Raw genomic sequence first — 18085 nt, forward strand, 5'->3', positions numbered from 1 at the left:
ATATATATATATATATATATATATATATATATATATATATATGCCCTTGTGTGTGTGGGGGCATGTTTACCTAGAATACAGATCCATAGGAGCAGCCTACCTTCCTGTTCTATCTCCTTTATCTCCATCTACCCATAATCTCAGCCAAAGGCTCCCCTCCTGGTTTCCCAGTTTGCTGCATGATTGTCTCCTGGTTCTGACTCCACTATTATGCCAGATATAGAGTTTTCCATCTCTTTCTTTATAAGTTCCAAAAAGTGAGTCACGTAACTTCCTTTGGTGTTCTTATTTATTTATTTATTCCAGGAGTACCAGTGATTAAACTCAGGAGCGCTTTACCACTGAGCCTCATCCCCAGCGCTTTTTATTTTTTATTTTTGAGACAGGATCTTACTAAATTGCTTAGGGCCTTGCTAAATTCTGATCCTCCTGCCTCAGCCTCCTGAGTTGCTGGGATATAGGTGTGTGCCACTAAGCCCAGTGATAGTTTCCTTCCTCAGTACTTGCATTAAAACCCTGCATCTGTGAGTGAAATAAACATTTACCTATGTGACACTTAAGTTGTAGCATAACATGGTAATTAAGATAAGAGCTAGTCTTCCACAGATTTTTAAGCAGTGATAACTTGACCTTGGGGAGACTTCCTTAACCTTATTGTAACTCAATTTCTTCTGTAAAATAGGAATAATAATAATACCTATTGTGCAGATTAGTTTAATAAACATATAATATGCTTAGGACAATCTTGGTACATAGAAAATGCTCAAGCCAGGCATAGTGGCACACAAGTATAATACCAGCAATTTGGGAGGTTATTACTGGAGAATTGCAAGATTGAGACCAGCCTCAGTAATTTATCGAGACCATCTCAAATAAAAAATAAAAAAGGCTGGGGCTGCAACTCAGTGGCAAAGTGCCTATGGGCACAATCCTTAAAGTTCAATAAGCTGGGTGAGGTAGCCCCTGCCTATATTCCAGTAACTGGGGGGAGACTGAAGCAGGAGGTTTGCAAATTTGAGACCAACCTCACTGATTTAGCAGACTCTGTCTCAAAATAAAACAAATTTTTTTTTGTACCAGGGATTAAACTTCAGGGGCACTAGACCACTGAGCCACATCCCCAGCCCTATTTTGTATTTTCTTTAGAAACAGGGTCTCACTGAGTTGCTTAGCACCTTGTAGTTGCTGAGGCTGATTTTGAACTTGTGATCCTCCTATTTCAGCCTCCGGATCCACTGGGATTACAGGCATGTGCCACTGTGGCTGCCCACTAAAACAATTTTTAAAAAAAGAAAACAAGAAAATGCTCAATAAATGTTAAAAATTATTGTGTTATTATTAATTGATAAAATGACTTATAGGTTATATGAAAAGAAAACATCAGGGCTGTATGTTTTGGGGTTTTTTTTTTTTGTTGTTTGTTTGTTCTTATTTTTGTAGTACTAGGAACTGAACCCAGGGACACTCTCTCACTGAGCTACACCCACATCCCTTTAGTTTGAGACAGGATCTCACCAAATTGTTCAGGCTGGCCTTAAATTTGCAGTTTTTTTGCCTCAGCCTCCAGAGTTGCTAGGATTATGGACATGTGCCACTGTACCTACTCAGGGCTATATTTGAAGAGTTATCACATTACAGGCCTTGTCCCTCAAGGGAGCCTTGCTGTCTACTTTTTAGTACATGTACTTTCCAGGAATACTGAGCTATTTGAGCCTCACTTTCCTTGTGTTTAAAATAATGGACTAGAGGATGGTATTCTTATATTCTAATTTAGTGATATAGTCTGGGTATCCTCTGGGAGGTTCCTAAGACTATTTCAGGGTCAAAACTTTTTATAATACTAGATGTTACTTGCTCTTTTCACCCTTATTCTCTTAAGAATATACAGTGCAGTTTTCCAGAGTAGCCATATATGTCATTGCAACAGAGTGAAAACAAAAACAAACATGAGAATCCAGCTGTCTTAGGTAAGGTGTAAAAGAGATTTGCATTTTCTCAGTATATTTTTTGGAAAATACTATTTTTAAGTAAAAATCTATATTAAGTATGAATATAAATATTATATTGAACAAAAAGTCTATATTTTTTATTTTAATTGCTGTGTGTGTGTGGTACTGGGACTTAAACCCAGGGCCTCACACATGCCAGGCAAGCATTTTACCACTGAGCTACACCCCCAGTCTTAATTGCTACTTTTAAATGAATAAAAGAAATAAGATTGAGGCTGGGGATGTGGCTCAAGCGGTAGCGCGCTCGCCTGGCATGCGTGCGGCCCGGGTTCGATCCTCAGCACCACATACAAAGAAAGATGTTGTGTCCGCCGAAAACTAAAAAATAAATATTAAAAAAATTCTCTTTCTCTCTCTCTCTCTCTCTTTCTTAAAAAAAATTAAAAAAAAAAAAAGAAATAAGATTAAGGCTGGGAATATGGCTCAGTTGGTTGAGTGCTTGGCTTGCATGCACTAGGCCTTGGGTTCTAATCCCCAGCACTGCAAAAAAAAAAAAAAGATGTAAATTTTCTGAGCTTCTAATATGGTAAATGTCAATGGATATAATCCACAGAAACAAAAGTACTTTGGGGTCCTCAATAATTTTTAGGTGTAAATTAGAACCACTGTTTCAGTTGACCTAAAGCATTCTAGCCCCTAAAGGGAGAAAGGAGTTCTTTGTGTACTCTCCTACCTTTCAAGCCTTTTCTGTCATCTTTGATTTCTAAGTATTCTTCATCTTTTTAAATTTATTTTTATGGGTGCATTATAATTATACATAATATTGGGATTTGTTGTTGCATATTCATACATGCACATGATGTCTGTCTTCTTTAGATACTCTGAAGTCCTATTTTTCCCTCCCAAGCCACAATCTATTAATTTGTCTTGTCCATATAATTTTTATTCATTGAGCTTGAATTCTTTCTCTCCTTCATTTGTTATTTGATGGTTTCCTGATGATCATACTTTCCTTTTCTTCTTTCATTTTTTCCTTCTGTAATATCTTATCCCCGGCCCCCTTTTTTTTAGTTGTAGATGGACACAATACCTTTACTTTATTTATTCACGTATGGTGCTAAGGATCAAACTTAATGACTTACATGTGCTAGGCAAGCACTCTACCACTAAGCCCCAGTCCCAGCCCCACCTTTTCTGTCATTTTTAAAACGCCTTCTGCACTATCTCTTTCTTGATTTATTCTTTAACATTTTCGCACTTATACTTTCCCCTATTTCTGACATTTACACTCAGTTCTGTTCTTCAATCCACTCATCCATTTAGCAAATATTATTAAGCACAAATATTATATGCCACTCCCTTTGTTGGGCACTGGGGATTCAGAAACAAGATAAATGTGATCCTTGCCCTCCCAGAGTTCGCATGCTATCCAGCATAGTTACTTCAGATAGATCTGGGGACAGTTTCTAAGGTAATTTGTATATGGTCTTACTTTATTCCCACTAGGTTAGCCTTGGTAGAATCATGTGAAATCCATGATAGTAGTAACAGTAGCAGCAGCAGATACAAAAACCATTTGTCACATGTCTATTACTTGTCAGTTATTTTACTATCATTATCTCATCTAATTCTCATAGCAACTCTGCAAGATGTGTTTAGCCCTATTCTACAGATAGAAAAACTAAAACTCACAGAGGATAAGTAACTTACCTAAGGTCTACATCTAGAAAGATCGGCATCTAGATTTCTTTTTCTATTTAGTTGCATCAGCCAAGCAGTAAAGGTATCTTGGTCAGGAGGTGATTTGGTAGGAGAAATTCCAGAGCCACTTGTAGAAATAGTGTATGAACCTAGAAAGTTGCTGTTTCAGAGCATGGCAGTTAAGCTGGAACAGCTACCTAGGAATTTTATCCCAAGAGCTTTGTTGCCCCTGAGGTTAGTACTAGAAGTTGTAACTCATTGGAAAGGAATGCCTTTCTGGGTAGAAAAATTGGACCAGGAGCCATCAGGTGTTTGCTTAATGGTGATGTTTGCTTAATGTTGCCAAGGACTGCCCAAGGCTTACCTGGGAATGGCTAGAGGAACACAAGTCAGAGACTGCTCTAACCTATCTATCATTCCTTTTGACAGAGTGATGTCAGAATCAAATTTGAGCACAACGGGGAGAGACGGTAAGTTGCCTTCCGATTGATGGTTGTGTTCATGTGTATGTAAGCTATCAGTATTGACTTTGGGAAGCAATACCCTGTCATGTTCTCTGTGGGACCACTGGCTGGAGCATGGGGTTGATTGGGCATAAAGGGGAAAGTTTCACCTACCAATTGAACTTTGTTTCTGATCTTAGAATTGGAATCCATTTCAATTGCTGATGTTCTGTTATATTCTGTTATTGTGAGATCTGCCATTTTATTAGGGGAGGAAATGAGAATTCTGTTTCTACTCCAAGTCATGGCTTCTAGACAACTGGAACTTCCAGACAACTGCCACCTGTGATCATTAGAGGGAGGTCAGGATGGTCCTGTGACATGATGCCATCCCTATCTTCTGTAGAATTGCCCTGGCTTTGTCTATATTGGGGCCATTGAAAGTTGGGTGAATTGAAAGTTTCTTCATGATGTGTCTTTAGGTCATGGGAAGCTATACTAAGTCCATCAGTTTTAAAAGATTTCAGATCCTTTAAGGGCATAGAAAGAGGGAAGGCTTTCTGTTTTTGTTTTTTTAAGTCTATTCTGAATTTTACCTCATTGGTGAAAATAATGTTACTCAACTCTTCTGTCTTCTCCATTGTCAATATTTTAGTAGTAGTTGTTGTTGTCATTATTGTTATTATTTTGGGGGAAGCCAAGGTAGAAGCTCTCAGTGGAGGAAAAAATGTGACTCCACTTACTTTCTCAGGTTATTTAAGGAAAAACATTTTAAAAACATACAGAACTCTGAGCAATATTTGGAACCCTGTTATGTGTATGCATATGGTCCATGTGTACCTAAGTGTGTCTAAGTGTGCCTTTCAGTATTTATTTCCCACTCTTTCCCTCTCTTTCCCATTGCTATTCCTCTTTTTCCCCTTGTTTGAGCATCTGAAGAGGTGAAGAGCATGCCAATGAGAAGATCTTCCTACTTTAAGAGGACCTTAGTACCTCCACACATCCTTCATTCTGGGAATTTTCTGTAGCTGGTACCTTTCAACCCAATTTGACACTAAGTCCAGAGGAGATTGATGGCTGCAGTTCTCCCTTAATAAGATCTAATCACAAGCCTGCAAGGTTGGCGGAGACTACCCGATAGAAACCTCCTAGAAAGTGTGGCCTATGGAGCCAGAGTCCTGTTCTCCCATGTGGATTTCAGGCCTGGAGGAAGGAAGGTCTTCTGAGATCTGTCCCCAGCTGCTCATTCTGCATTCTTCCAAAAACAAGGAAGTTAAATTGCCACTTCATAGTTGCTGCTTTTCACACTTTCTGACCTGACTGGGTTTTGGAGGGATGGCCAAATTTAGTATAGCAGAGAATTTTCAGAAGTAGATATGAAATTAAAAGCTCAATTGTGTTGGAGCCTAATTATGCAGTTACGCTCTTCTGAATTCCCTGTTCCCAAAGTGGTGTGCAGTTACAGTGAACGGACTTACACTGAGAAAGTGTGTATGTTTGGTTTCAAAGAAGCTGCCAAATTAAAACCACAAATATTTAAGGTGGTCAGGCAGGAATGGCCTTCTGAAGCCCCAAGTGGCAGAATGTTGGTATCAAGGTTTTGAAAACTGTATTCTCTTTTTATTGAGCTGACATTTCCCTGTTTGTGTACTATATGTAGAATCGAAGACTTTATAAAGAGCACGGGGAAGCCAAGTTCAAGCTGCTCTTTGCCAGACAGCTCTAGTTGCATATATTTCATGTCAAGATTTTGTAGAGAAAGTTGTAGGTTTCTTTACTTTTTACAAGGAATATGGTAGGATCTTTCTAAATGTAGGCCCTTACAGAATTAGAATTTACAGAAAAGAGGAAAAAAGTAGCAACTTTTCCCATTCATTCCTATCAGGTATCCAGGTTGGTCATTGCACTTTCCCTTTGTTTTAGAAGGGTGGGGACCAGACTCCTGACCCTCCTCCAGGCAGAAAAGGAGGAGTTTTTCCCTTTGAAAACCTCAATGGCAGATAACATAGGGTTTGTTGTCGGGATATAGATTCCTGGTTGAAGCACAGGCCTAAAAATGCCTACTAGTGCATGCCATGGCAGCAGCTTGGGCCCTACCAAATCTTAAAAAGTTCTGGTTTCTGATCTTGACCAGACTGGGGGCAGCTTTTAAGGGTTTTTAATTGCTCATTGCCAGACCAGGATTAGGAAGATTTAATCTCTGATCCTTTTCTAGTACTGTGCTATGGATATCTAAGTGGACTTCTGGCATTTTTATACAGAAAGGCTAGCCCCTTTTGACTTATTGCTGAGACCCTGATGAGATGAATACGATTTGATATTAGGAATGACAAGAAAACCATTCTTTCCAAAGGCTACATAAAACTCCTCTATCTAAGATAACATATCTAGCTAGCATCTAGATAGTACCTAACACTGCTTGGGACAGTTGATGGGGGAAGGTACGAATGGATTTTTCCGAGTGAAGACAAATGAATATAGTTGGCAATATAACTTCCAAAAGAAAAATTACGGGGAAAGTATCTTCCTAAAGGGTAGGTTATAGTGTATAGTAATATCCTATCAGAGTTGTCCAGTAGAACTTTCTGCTATAATGGAAATGTTCTGTATCTGTGCTGTCCAATATACTGGCCAATTAGACATGTGTGGCTAGTGAGACTGACAAACGAATTTTAATTTTAATTCAAATACTTTAAATTTGAAGCTGGGTGCGGTGGCACATGCCTATAATCCCAGCAGCTCAGGAGACTGAGGCAGGAGAATTGCAAGTTTAAAGCCAGCCTCAGCAACTTAGTGAGACCCTGTCTCAAAATAAAATATAAAATGGGCTGGGGATGTGGTTCAGAAGTTAAGTACCTCTGGATTCAGAAGTTAAGCACCTGGTACCCCCCTAATTAATTAATTAAAGTAGCCACACATGGCTAATGACTGACATATTGAATAACAATTCTAGATGAAGGTTTTTTGTACTGCTCCTTGGAGCCAGTATAGTTCAGAGGAACATTAAAGAAATTTTATCTGGTCATATTTTATTAAACCCAATGGCTTAGATCCATCTTTCCTGTGGCTGATTGCTTCTTCCTCTGGTTATAGCACTTCCCACTCTGGGTGAGCAGGGAAGATATGAAAGAGCCACATACTTCTTCCTGTCAGCATAGAGGATGGCAAAAAATGTAGAGTCTGTAACTGAGCCCTGCAGCTCTACCCCTAGTGTGATTTTTGTCCTGAATAAGTGTACTGAGAGATTTTACCAATTACATGGAATATCTTTTCATGTGTGCATTAGCCATTCATAACTCTTCTATAAATTCTTTTTCTATTTTTTGTCTTTTTGATTCTTTGTTAAGTATTTTCTCTAAGTCAATATTTGTTGTTGTTTTTTTTTAACAAAAAACAAAAAATTTTTGGTTTATTTTGCCATTGCAAGTTTAAATTTTTGTCTTCAAGTCTACCTTCTTCCTTGTTTTCTATATTTTATGTTACACTTAGGAAGACCTTCCCCACTCTTAAGAATTTTATTTATTTATTTATTTTTAGTTGTTGATAGACCTTTATTTTATTTATTTATATGCAGTGCTGAGAATTGAACCCAGTGCCTCACACATGCCAGGCAAGTGCGCTACTGCTGAGCCACAGCTCCAGCCCCTAAGAATTTTTTTTTGAGATGGGGTCTCACCATATTGCTTAGGCTAGTCTTGAACTGTTGGACCTAAGTTATCTGTGACCCTCCTGCCTCAGCTTCCTGAATACCTGGAACTACAGATGTGTGTTGCTGCACCTGGCCAAGATTTTACTTTTTAGTCCAATATTTTCAGGTGGGGGGGGGGAAGAGAAATTAATTTTGATGTTCTCTTTTTAATTTTTCTCTTTGCCTATTTCAGTTAGTTTAGAACCTTGTTGGGTTGGACCTATTGGATATCAAAAATGATTGACTGATAGCAGCCCTGTATAATTTAGCCTAATACATTGATTAAAACATTTTACCCTGAAAATATCAAACATACACAAAAGTTGATAGACTATTATACTGAACCCCCATGGTCCTGTCATCCAGCTATAACGTTACCAATATTTTGCCAATATCGTTTTATCTCTCCTACTTTTTAATTTTGCTGGAGTATTTAATAACAAATCATATTTTAATACTTCTTTACTGAAGTTTTTACTCTATTTTATGTTTATAGAACTTGTTGTTTGTACTGACCTAATGAATCTCCCTAGAAAAGCTTCAGTATCAACACTACTTTCATGCCCAGATAGGATACTGGTTAAGACACTGGCATATCAAAAACTTAAGGGAATTTTTATAATTCCATGGTAGGAAATCCTAATTCTGAAAGTAGTCAGTATTGAGATTTCTGTGCCATCTCAAAAATGAACAATGGAAAAGATCTTCCACTTCTTAAGAGTTGAGTCCCTTAGGATTTAAGATCATGTTTTCAGACCTAGTGGTTTGATCTCTGAGTTTTTTTTTTTGTTTGATTGTTTTTTTAAGGGGGGGGGAGAGAGAGAGAGAGAGAGAGAACTTTTAAATATTTATTTTTAAGTTTTCGGTGGGCACAACATGTTTATTTTTATTTTATGCGGTGCTGAGGATCGAACCCAGCGCCCCGTGCATGCCAGGCAAGTGCGTTACTGCTTGAGCCACATCCCCAGCCCCAATCTCTGAGTTTTTTTAGCTTATTTCCTAACAAGAGTATTTAGAACATAGTTCTTAAGCCCAGTGGCCTGCTGTGATGCTGTCATTGGGAGAAAGGTGCAAGCTAAAGTAGTAGAAGGAAAAACTGAGATTGAGCAAAGGTTGCAAGAGCTGTTGTCAGATTTGAGAGATGTTTAGGTGAAGGGTGAAAAGGGAAAGATAAATAAGAAAATAAAAGGAAACAATAGAAAAAAAGCAAACTTAGTGAAAGACAAAAGAGAATCCTATGTTGAGAAGAAAGGGAAAATATGTTCAGGTCATTCTAAAACCTACATTGTAAATATATAGTTAAATCAACCTGCCTGTTCCTTTTCAGAATTATAGCATTCAGCCGGCCTGTGAGGTATGAAGATGTGGAGCACAAGGTGACAACAGTATTTGGCCAACCTCTTGATCTACATTACATGAACAATGAGGTAAGAGAGATGAACCGTGCAGGGACAGGAGAAATAGCTGCTTAAAGAAATTAAAAAAAAAAAAAGGAAGAGATGCCTACTTTTCTTTCTTTCTTTCTTTCTTTTTTTTTTTTTTGTAAGAGAGAGAGAATTTTTTTAATATTTATTTTTCAATTTTCGGTGGACACAACATCTTTATTTGTATGTGGTGCGGAGGATCGAACCCAGGCCGCACGCGTGCCAGGCGAGTGCACTACCGCTTGAGCCACATCCCCAGCCCCCCTACTTTTATTTCTTACTGCTTAATTGAGCATTTTTTATATTTTTTAGTTTGTTCCTCTAATATCATCTGCAGGTTTTCATTTTCTGGAGCCCCTTTTCTTAATTCTAACAACTCTGGGATTTCTGGGTTTTTTTTAACTACGTGAGAGATAACATAGTTATTTCCATTCCCCCTACTCATTCAGTGTAGGTAGATCTAATATTTCATGGTGGAACCAGGTATGATACCAGGGCCAGAACTTATTCTGTCTCCTTTACATTTTATAGGTGTATCTTTCTTTTCAGCACAGACTTATCAAAAAATAGAGTATTAACTGAGCATAGTGACACACATCTATAATTCCAATGATGGGAAGCTGAGACAGGAGGATCGCAAGTTCAAAACCAGCCTCAGCAACTAAGACCTTTTCTCAGAATAAAAGGGCTAGGGATGTAGCTTGGAAGTTAAGTGTCCCTGGGTTCAATATCCAATATCCAAAAATAAAAGAATTCCAGATGTAGAGTTGGGGATGTCGCACAGTGGAAGAATGCTTGTGTAGCATGTGCAAGGCACTGAATTCAATTTCTAGTACTGGAAAAAAAAAAAAAAAGTCCCTAAAAAAAAATACCACATGTTCCTAAATGTCCCTAAATCTATTTTGAAACTCTTTCGTCAATTAACAACTGTTTAGAATATTGAGCATTCCCTATTTTAAATGTTTGTATAGATGTTAATTTAAAGCCAAATCTAGATAATTATTTTAGATCATGCATCTAAACTATTTTTTGCTGTCCATACTTTACTAATGTCAATGATCAGGAGTTGACCAATTTATATTTTGTTAATTTAAAATTCCTTGTTTTGGTTGTACTATTGGCCTTCATTGGCAAGCCCCTATGTGAAAGAGATGGAGTTAGAAAATGGATCCATCTGGCTATAAGCCTGTGCTTATTCCATTTCAACACAGCTTTAATGCTGCATTCAGGGTGGAAACCTGAGTTACCAGAGTTGAGATTTATTGTAAGCAAGTGAGGATTTTCTCTGGCAGTCTAAGGACCAGCAGCAGTGGGTATACATTGCATAAGACAATAAATAAAGAAATCTTTTTTGTTCTTCAAAAAAATAAATAAATAAAATTCATTTTCTTTCTTTTGTTTTGCTCCTAAACTCTACCCTGTCAGGATTTGAGAATCCCAAGTGAAAAACTCATTGAGGTTTTATTTAATTTATATATATAAGGGGCTGGGGTTGTGGCTCAGCGGTAGAGCTCTCGCCTAGCACGGGCAGAGCCCTGGGTTCGATCCCTGGCACCCCACATAAAAATAAATAAATAAAATCAAGGTATTGTGTCCAAGTACAACTAAAAAATAAATATTAAAAAATTTTATATATACATCATATACATATATATTATATATATCACCCCCACCCCGTTACTGGGGCTTGAACCCAGGTATTCTTTCTTTCTTTTTAATTTTTTAGTTGTAGATGGACACAATACCTTGATTTTATTTATTTATTTATTACCAGTGAGTTATACCCGCAGCTCCTTAAAAAAAACAAAAACTTTTTTTAGCTGTAGATGGACACATACCTTTATTTTATTTATTTATGTTTTGCTGATGATCAAACCTACTGCCTTGCGTATACTAGGCAAGCACTCTACCACTGAGCTACAACCCAGCCCATCTTTTTCTTAGTAGATTGAAATTGTGTGTCATCATGATTTAGATTTGCTTTATACTAATGACTGCTGATGTTGAGCATCTTTTCGTGTGTGTTGGGCCATTTGTTTATCTTGGGACATATATCTGCTCAACTTCTTTGCCCATTTAAAAAAATTGATTGTTGTTTTATTGTTGAATTTTAAGAGTTCTTTGTGTATTCTGTGTACCAGACTCTTACGCATTTGTAAAATTATAGCTGTTTTGAAAGTTAATACCTATTCCAATGATCTCTTTATACTGTCTGCAAACAGTTCTTATTTATTCCTATTTTGACTATCCCCCAGGAAGGAATTATTTTGCAGTATGATATATTTGCAAAACATTCTTCCTTTCTATGAGTAGTTTTGAAATTTTTATTTAAATACTATTCTTGCAGTTGAGTACACCTATAATCCCAGCTACTCTGGAATCTGGGGCAGGAAGATCACAAGTTCAAGGACAGCTTGCCAATTTTGTGAGACCCTGTCTCAAAATAAAAATAGAAAAGGGCTGGGGATGCTCAGTACACTCACATACACTGTTCTTACTATTTGTTTTTCCCAGTTTAGGATTTGGGGTTCTGTCATGTATCTGTATTTTAAATTGGAAAATGAATAAATTAAATGGACTTTGCTTGATTTTGTTTTTACGACACATGTGTAAGATCTGGCATTTGCTAGTCCTGGGCAAAGCATATTTTTGCATCTAAGTATTCAGTGCCCTCTGCATTTAACAGTGAGTGAGACTTATCTGTATCCTTAAAACCTTCTCTTTAATACTTCAATGGAATGAAAAGAGAGTAGGTAGTTTTCAGGTTCTAGTCACTGAATTTCCCTTTAAACATTAAGATATTAAACATTCAAATTAAATTTGTGCTCTTATTTAAAAAAATTTTTTTAGTTGCAGTCAGACACAATACCTTTATTTTATTTATTTCTATGTGGTGCTGAGGATCAAACTCAGCACCTCTCACATGCTAGGTGAGCGCTCTACCACTGAGCCACAACCTCAGCTCTTGTGCTCTTATTTTAATGAATTTTCATTCTCTTCCATTCCCCCATCCTCCTTATACTTTTCTCTTCCTGCTTGTTCTGTTTTTGTCAGCACAATGGGAGATAGGGTGGGACATGACTCAACTGCTTACTTTGGGTAAAAATATGGGACCTTTAACTGTTTAGGATTTGATGCTTTGGAATAAAGGGTATTTTTAGAGAGGACGCTCTTCTCAGAAAATATCTCAAAAAAAGTACTGAGTCTGAGCATGGTGGCACACACCTGTAATTCCAGCGGCTTGGGAGGCTGAGGCAGGAGGATTGCAAGTTCAAAGCCAGCCTCAGCCACTTAGCAAGGCCCTAAACAGCTTAGTGAGACTAATCTCTAAATAAAATATGAAAAAATGAACTGGGAATGTGGCTCAGTGGTTAAGTGCCACTGGGTTCAATCCCCAATACCAAAAAAAAAAAAAGAAAGAAAAAGTACTGAGATGTGCTACAGCATGGATGAACTTAGAAACATTAAGCTAAGTGAAAGAAGATAGATGTAAATGATTGCAAATTTTTGAGTTGAATTGAATATGTATAAATTGCATGATTCCATTTAAATTAAATGTCCAGAAAATCTATAGACACAGAAAGTAGATTAGTAGCTGCCTGGGGCTGGAGGTGGGAAGAGGGAGTGACTATAAATGGGTACAAGAAATATTTTGGTGTGATGGCAATCTTTTAAAATTTAATTGTGGGCTGGGGTTGTGGCTCAGTGGTAGAGCACTTGCCTAGCATGTGTGAGGCACTGGGTTTGATTCTCAGCACCACATATAAAAAAATAGACAAATAAAGGTCTATCAATAACAAATATATATATATAAAAAAATTGTGGTAACAGTTGTGGTACCAGTTGTGGTGGTGCATACCTGTAATCCCAGCAACTGAGGAGGTTAAGGCAGGAGAATTGCAAGTTCAAAGCCAGTCTTAGCAATTTTGTGACACCCTGTTTCAAAATAAAAAATAAAAAGGCCTGGGTATGCATCTCTCAATGGTAAAGTGCCCCTGGGTTCTATCCCTAGAACCCCTACTCTGGGGAGAAAAAATAATTATGGTAATGGTTGCACAACTCTGAAAAGTTACTAAAAAATATTGAATTGTATACTTGAAGGAAAAAAATTACGATTTCATGTAGATCTTTTAAGACCCATAGTATCCAATGAGATTGTTTTTTTCTCCAAACTTATTTTTAATTTTTATGTTTGCAAATTAAACATTGAAGTAGAGTTGTATTTTATGATTTAATTTTTCTGTGTCCCATGTCACAGCTCTCCATCCTGCTGAAAAACCAAGATGATCTTGATAAAGCAATTGACATTTTGGATAGAAGCTCAAGTATGAAAAGCCTTAGGATATTGTTGCTGTCCCAGGACAGAAACCATGTAAGTAGCCTGTGTTATGGGCCAGCAACTGAAGACAAAGCTTGCATTCCTTCAGGCTTACCTTGTTGCTTGACAGAATCTTATATTCCATGGCCTCTGCCAAAGTATGGGCATAACACAGGCCAGCCCACTATTGTTGGTGGCCAGCAAACCTTCTGTGTTTGATTTCATAGAGAGCCAGATTCAGTTTCAAATTTACAACTATGGAAAACACTTTATGATAAAGGAGAAAATTCTTTTCTCTATATTTGTTTTCAATTAGATTTTGCCCCCACCACAAGAGAGTTGATTAGTGTAGAGGTGATGTTTAGTAAAGGTTCTCAAGGACTTGAGACTATCACATCTTGTGAATCCAACTCCCACAGCTCAGCAGTCTGGCCTCTCCCTTGAGACACATCTAGGAAACAAATTTTCCATCTGTGCAATAGAAAAAAAGGCCATGGGCTGGAGGGCTTCTTGTAACTTGCCAGCTGCTGCCCTACCAAGTGGCAGGCAATCTATAGGGGCTGTCAGAAATGGGGAACTACACCATACACTTTTTTCCTGCTGAATTGTCTGAGAGCCTACATTTCATGAGAACACTTGCAGTTAGAATTTGTCTTCTTCACTAATTCCTCTGCCAGATTTCTTCAGATGTGTGTTCCTGAAAGTTTCTTGGCTCTCTTTCCTTTCCTTACACTTGAAGATATGCAACTGTGGACAACTGACACGGCTGCATGAGAACTATGAATGTACTATAGCAGGGTAGAGTTTAGGTGGAATGATACTCATGACCATCTACTTTCTGAAGAGACTTGTGTAATCGGATGTCTTATTGATTAGGAGGAGACCCAAGAGAATGGGTATGTCCCTGTGCATAAGGAGAGTTCTTTTTGATCCCCAATGTATCTTTTCTTTTTTTCTGAATATGTTTTGGGAAAGTATCATTTCATGTTATTATATTTCATTTCTCTGTTCAAGTTACCTCCTCCATATAGCCCTTCTTTATTGCCTATCGTGTAAAATCTGAATTTAGTCTAACATCCAGGGTTCAACACTGAATGTCTCTGCTTTTATCTCCCCAGTCTTATCTATCTACATTCTTCATCATACTATAGAGCCCACCATTCTTCCTTTCACCTCTTTGCCAGTTCATTGCTATCATCTTTTATTTTAGGATCCACTTTGATTTACCTGCTATCATGTAGTCAGCATTTCTGACTGAGGCCATTTTGATTATTCTTAATTCCTTTAGTCATTGGATATAATTTGTCCACTGGTCTGTAGGTTGTTCAGTTGTTGCCATCTAGTTGTTGCACAGTTGTAAGTTTTGCCCTACAAGATTATAACTCCCCAAGAACAGGAACTATATCATTGTTTTGGAGCCCTTCCCCACCTATTCACTAAATAAAATGTTAGTGCTTCTTGAATTGTTAGCAAGAGTTAAGCAGAGATCATTTTTAGCAAAATCCTTCCTTACAAAAGAAACTAGAATTGAAGTGTTGTTGAATGATTGCTTGACTGAGGGCTAGCACTCCTGATTGTGATTGTGATCCTCTGATCTCCTAATAAGAAGTCATAAAAACTGGTTCTTTACATCAGCATTCCTGTCACTAAGGGGGTGCACATGGTTTCAGACATTGCCACAACACTCAGAGGTGTTTGAAAGATTTACTCCAAGTGACTTGGGAACTGAAGCAGGAAGATTGCAAGTTTGAGGCCAGCCTGGTTTACTTAGCAAGAACTTGTTTTAAAATTAAAAGGACTGGAGTTGTAGCTTAGTGGTAGAGTGCCCCTGGGTTCAAGCCCCAGTATGGATAAAATGACAACAATAACAACAAAAATTAGTTATTTAATTAAATTATGGTATATCTATTAAAGAGAAATATGTATGCTTATAAATTATAATTATGAAATTATATATTAGCATAGAAAAATGTTTGTGATTTAAGTGAAAAAATAAGTTAGAAAATTGAATGACTACCATGAAAACATTAACATAAATATATATACATATGGCCAAAACCTGAAGAGGCATATGCAAAAATAAATAAAAATAATAAATGTGTTATGGTGATTTTAAATTTTATAAAACTTATATTGAATTTATTTTTTAAATTTTTTTTTAGTTCTAGATGAACACAATACCTTTATTTATCTATTTTTTACGTGGTGCTGAGGATGGAACCCAGTGCCTCACACATGTTAGGCAAGTGCTATACCACTGAGCTACAACCCCAGCCCCTTATATTGAATTTATTATGATTTCTGAAAACAAGGTCCTTAGAAAAAGAGGCATCGATGTGGCATTTGTTTTTTTTTTTTTTTTTTTTTTTTTTTTTACTGGGTATTGCACCCAGCAGCACTTTACCACTGAGCTATACTCCTAGCCCTTTTTATTTTTTTAGTTTGAGATAGATCTTAAAATTACTGTAGTCCTTGGAAAATCTTGCCTGTGCCTCTCTATAGCTGTATATCATTAGTAGTCAGAAAGTATGATGTTACCTATGAGGAAAGCTTGTAAGATAATGTATCATTTTATTCCCCACATCTCAGAAGATAACTGACTAGAAAAAGTCCTAGAGAAGACAGAAATTTCAAGGGGTTGGGATCACTTTTTTATGTGAAAAGTTAAAAAGCTTGAAACTCTTTGGTTAGAAAGACAGTCTAAGCATGAATATAATCTAAAATATCAAAGCGTTTAAGAATATAGATAATGAACACACAGATTTATTCACCTAGGCTCAATTTGGTTGAATGTGCCTGGAATACTGGCAGAACTTGTATAATAGTTGGTAAACATGGCTTTGTATTCTGAAATTATGTAATTTCAAAATGGATTTTTTTTTTTTTTTTTTTTTTTGAGATAGGGTCTCGCTAAGTTGCTTAGAACCTTGCTAAGTTGCTGAGGCTGGCCTCAAACTTGTGATCCTCCTGCCTCAGCCTCATGAGCAGAACTAAACCATTAAAGCAGGATGCTATGAATAAGATCCTGTGTGCCATTCCTTACCTTATATTTTCATGCACCAAACTAAAGCAACCTCTCTCCCTCCTGTTTTCCCTCTGCTTAGTTGAATCTACTTGTTCTTTTGTGTCTTATCTCCAAATCTTTTATTGAGATCATTCATGCGTCAACTTTTATAACTTACTTTTCTGCTGATCTCCTATCTTCCATTCACTGTTCATCTTGATGCATCTAGTTTCTTAGTAACTTTTCATATTATTTGTGTCAGCCACAACATACTGCTTCCCATAGAGTCCTTCAGTGAAATTTTCATGGAATGATCAAATACCACCTTCTAGCTGCTGTGTTTAGAATGTTCTGTTACACATGTCACACCTGTGGCTCCTATCACTCTATGACAGTCCCCTGTCATTTTTTTGGTATTGTCCCACCTTCCTCCTTTCTCTTTCCTATTTCTGAATCTTGTTCAAGTTTCTGTAATTCTTTGTAACAACTTCATTTTTGTTTACCATGTCATATTTCTTATTTCTTAAATCAAGGTTTTCAAAACTTGGCTGACTATTATAATCACCTGGAGACATTTAAAAATTATCAGTGCTTGAGCCCCATCCCTAGAGGTTCTTTTGTAGTCGGTCTGAGACATCGTAAATTCCACAGGCAATTCTAATGGGCAGCTAGAGGTGAGTAGCATTATCTGATATTGAAGCAAGCCTCAGCTCCTGAAACCTCACAACTAATAGTGTGGTCTGTGGACAGCAGCATCAGCATCACCTGGAAGGTCATTAGAAATATAGAGTCTGAGCTCTACCACAGACCTACCTACCCAAATCAGAATCTGCACTTTAACAAGGTTCCACGGTTTGTACATATATGTATTAGAGTATGACTATGAAACCTTCACCCAGTCCCTTCACCTGCTTTTCAGCCTGTTGCCAAATTTCAGCCTTTCCTTTCACAAGTCTAAGTGTGGGCTGGCATGAACTTTCCTACCTCAACCTTTAAATTTTAAAACAGAAGGTTTAGTGTGGATGTTCTTTGGCACGTTTCAAATTTATACTACGAAGATTCAGTGAAGTCTCACAATGTGTAAAGTCCTTCACCCAAGCAGGTGCACTGGGGGTGCTCATCATGCAGCTCTTCTTTTTCTGACTGCAGAGCTATGGCCCTCCTTTGCCCTTTACAAACCTGCTTTCCCCTGTGTATGGATTTGATTGTTTTTACCTTTCTCTGGGCAGAACTATTGCACTTCAGAGGCTTCAGCAAGAATATTCACTTCCCTTTAGTTTAGACTTCCCCTTAGAGTAAGATAATTTGTCAAGACAGCCCTACATGTGATAAAGTCTTGCATAGGGAGACTATAGAGAAGGCTGTTTGGCAGCTGGACATGCCCCTGGGAGCGGGAAACCTTTTTTTCTGGGGGACAGGATATAGAGATTGTCTAGATCAGACTTTTTTTGTTTTGTTTTTTTTCCTTCTCCTATGGGTAGAGGACATAGAGAAGCAAGTAGAAATGTTGACCTAAATTGTTGATAAATCCTGAGCTCCCATTCAAACTTTCAATAGT

The 18085-nt window shown here is 37.5% G+C and overlaps 1 protein-coding gene across 2 annotated transcripts in view; it reads left to right on the top strand.

Moving 5' to 3' along the window:
* Positions 1 to 18085, top strand: part of Map3k3 (mitogen-activated protein kinase kinase kinase 3) — a 74387-nt gene that overhangs the window by 24776 nt on the left and 31526 nt on the right. For both annotated transcript variants that reach the window (XM_015504794.2, XM_048798134.1), the window contains 3 exons: positions 4080 to 4120; positions 9109 to 9208; positions 13464 to 13577. In XM_015504794.2, the coding sequence (XP_015360280.2) occupies positions 4080 to 4120; positions 9109 to 9208; positions 13464 to 13577 (255 nt within the window). The remainder of the gene's footprint in view (positions 1 to 4079; positions 4121 to 9108; positions 9209 to 13463; positions 13578 to 18085) is intronic.

The sequence above is a fragment of the Marmota marmota genome, unplaced genomic scaffold, assembly GCF_001458135.2.
Source record: "Marmota marmota marmota unplaced genomic scaffold, marMar, whole genome shotgun sequence".
Lineage (NCBI taxonomy): Eukaryota > Metazoa > Chordata > Mammalia > Rodentia > Sciuridae > Marmota > Marmota marmota.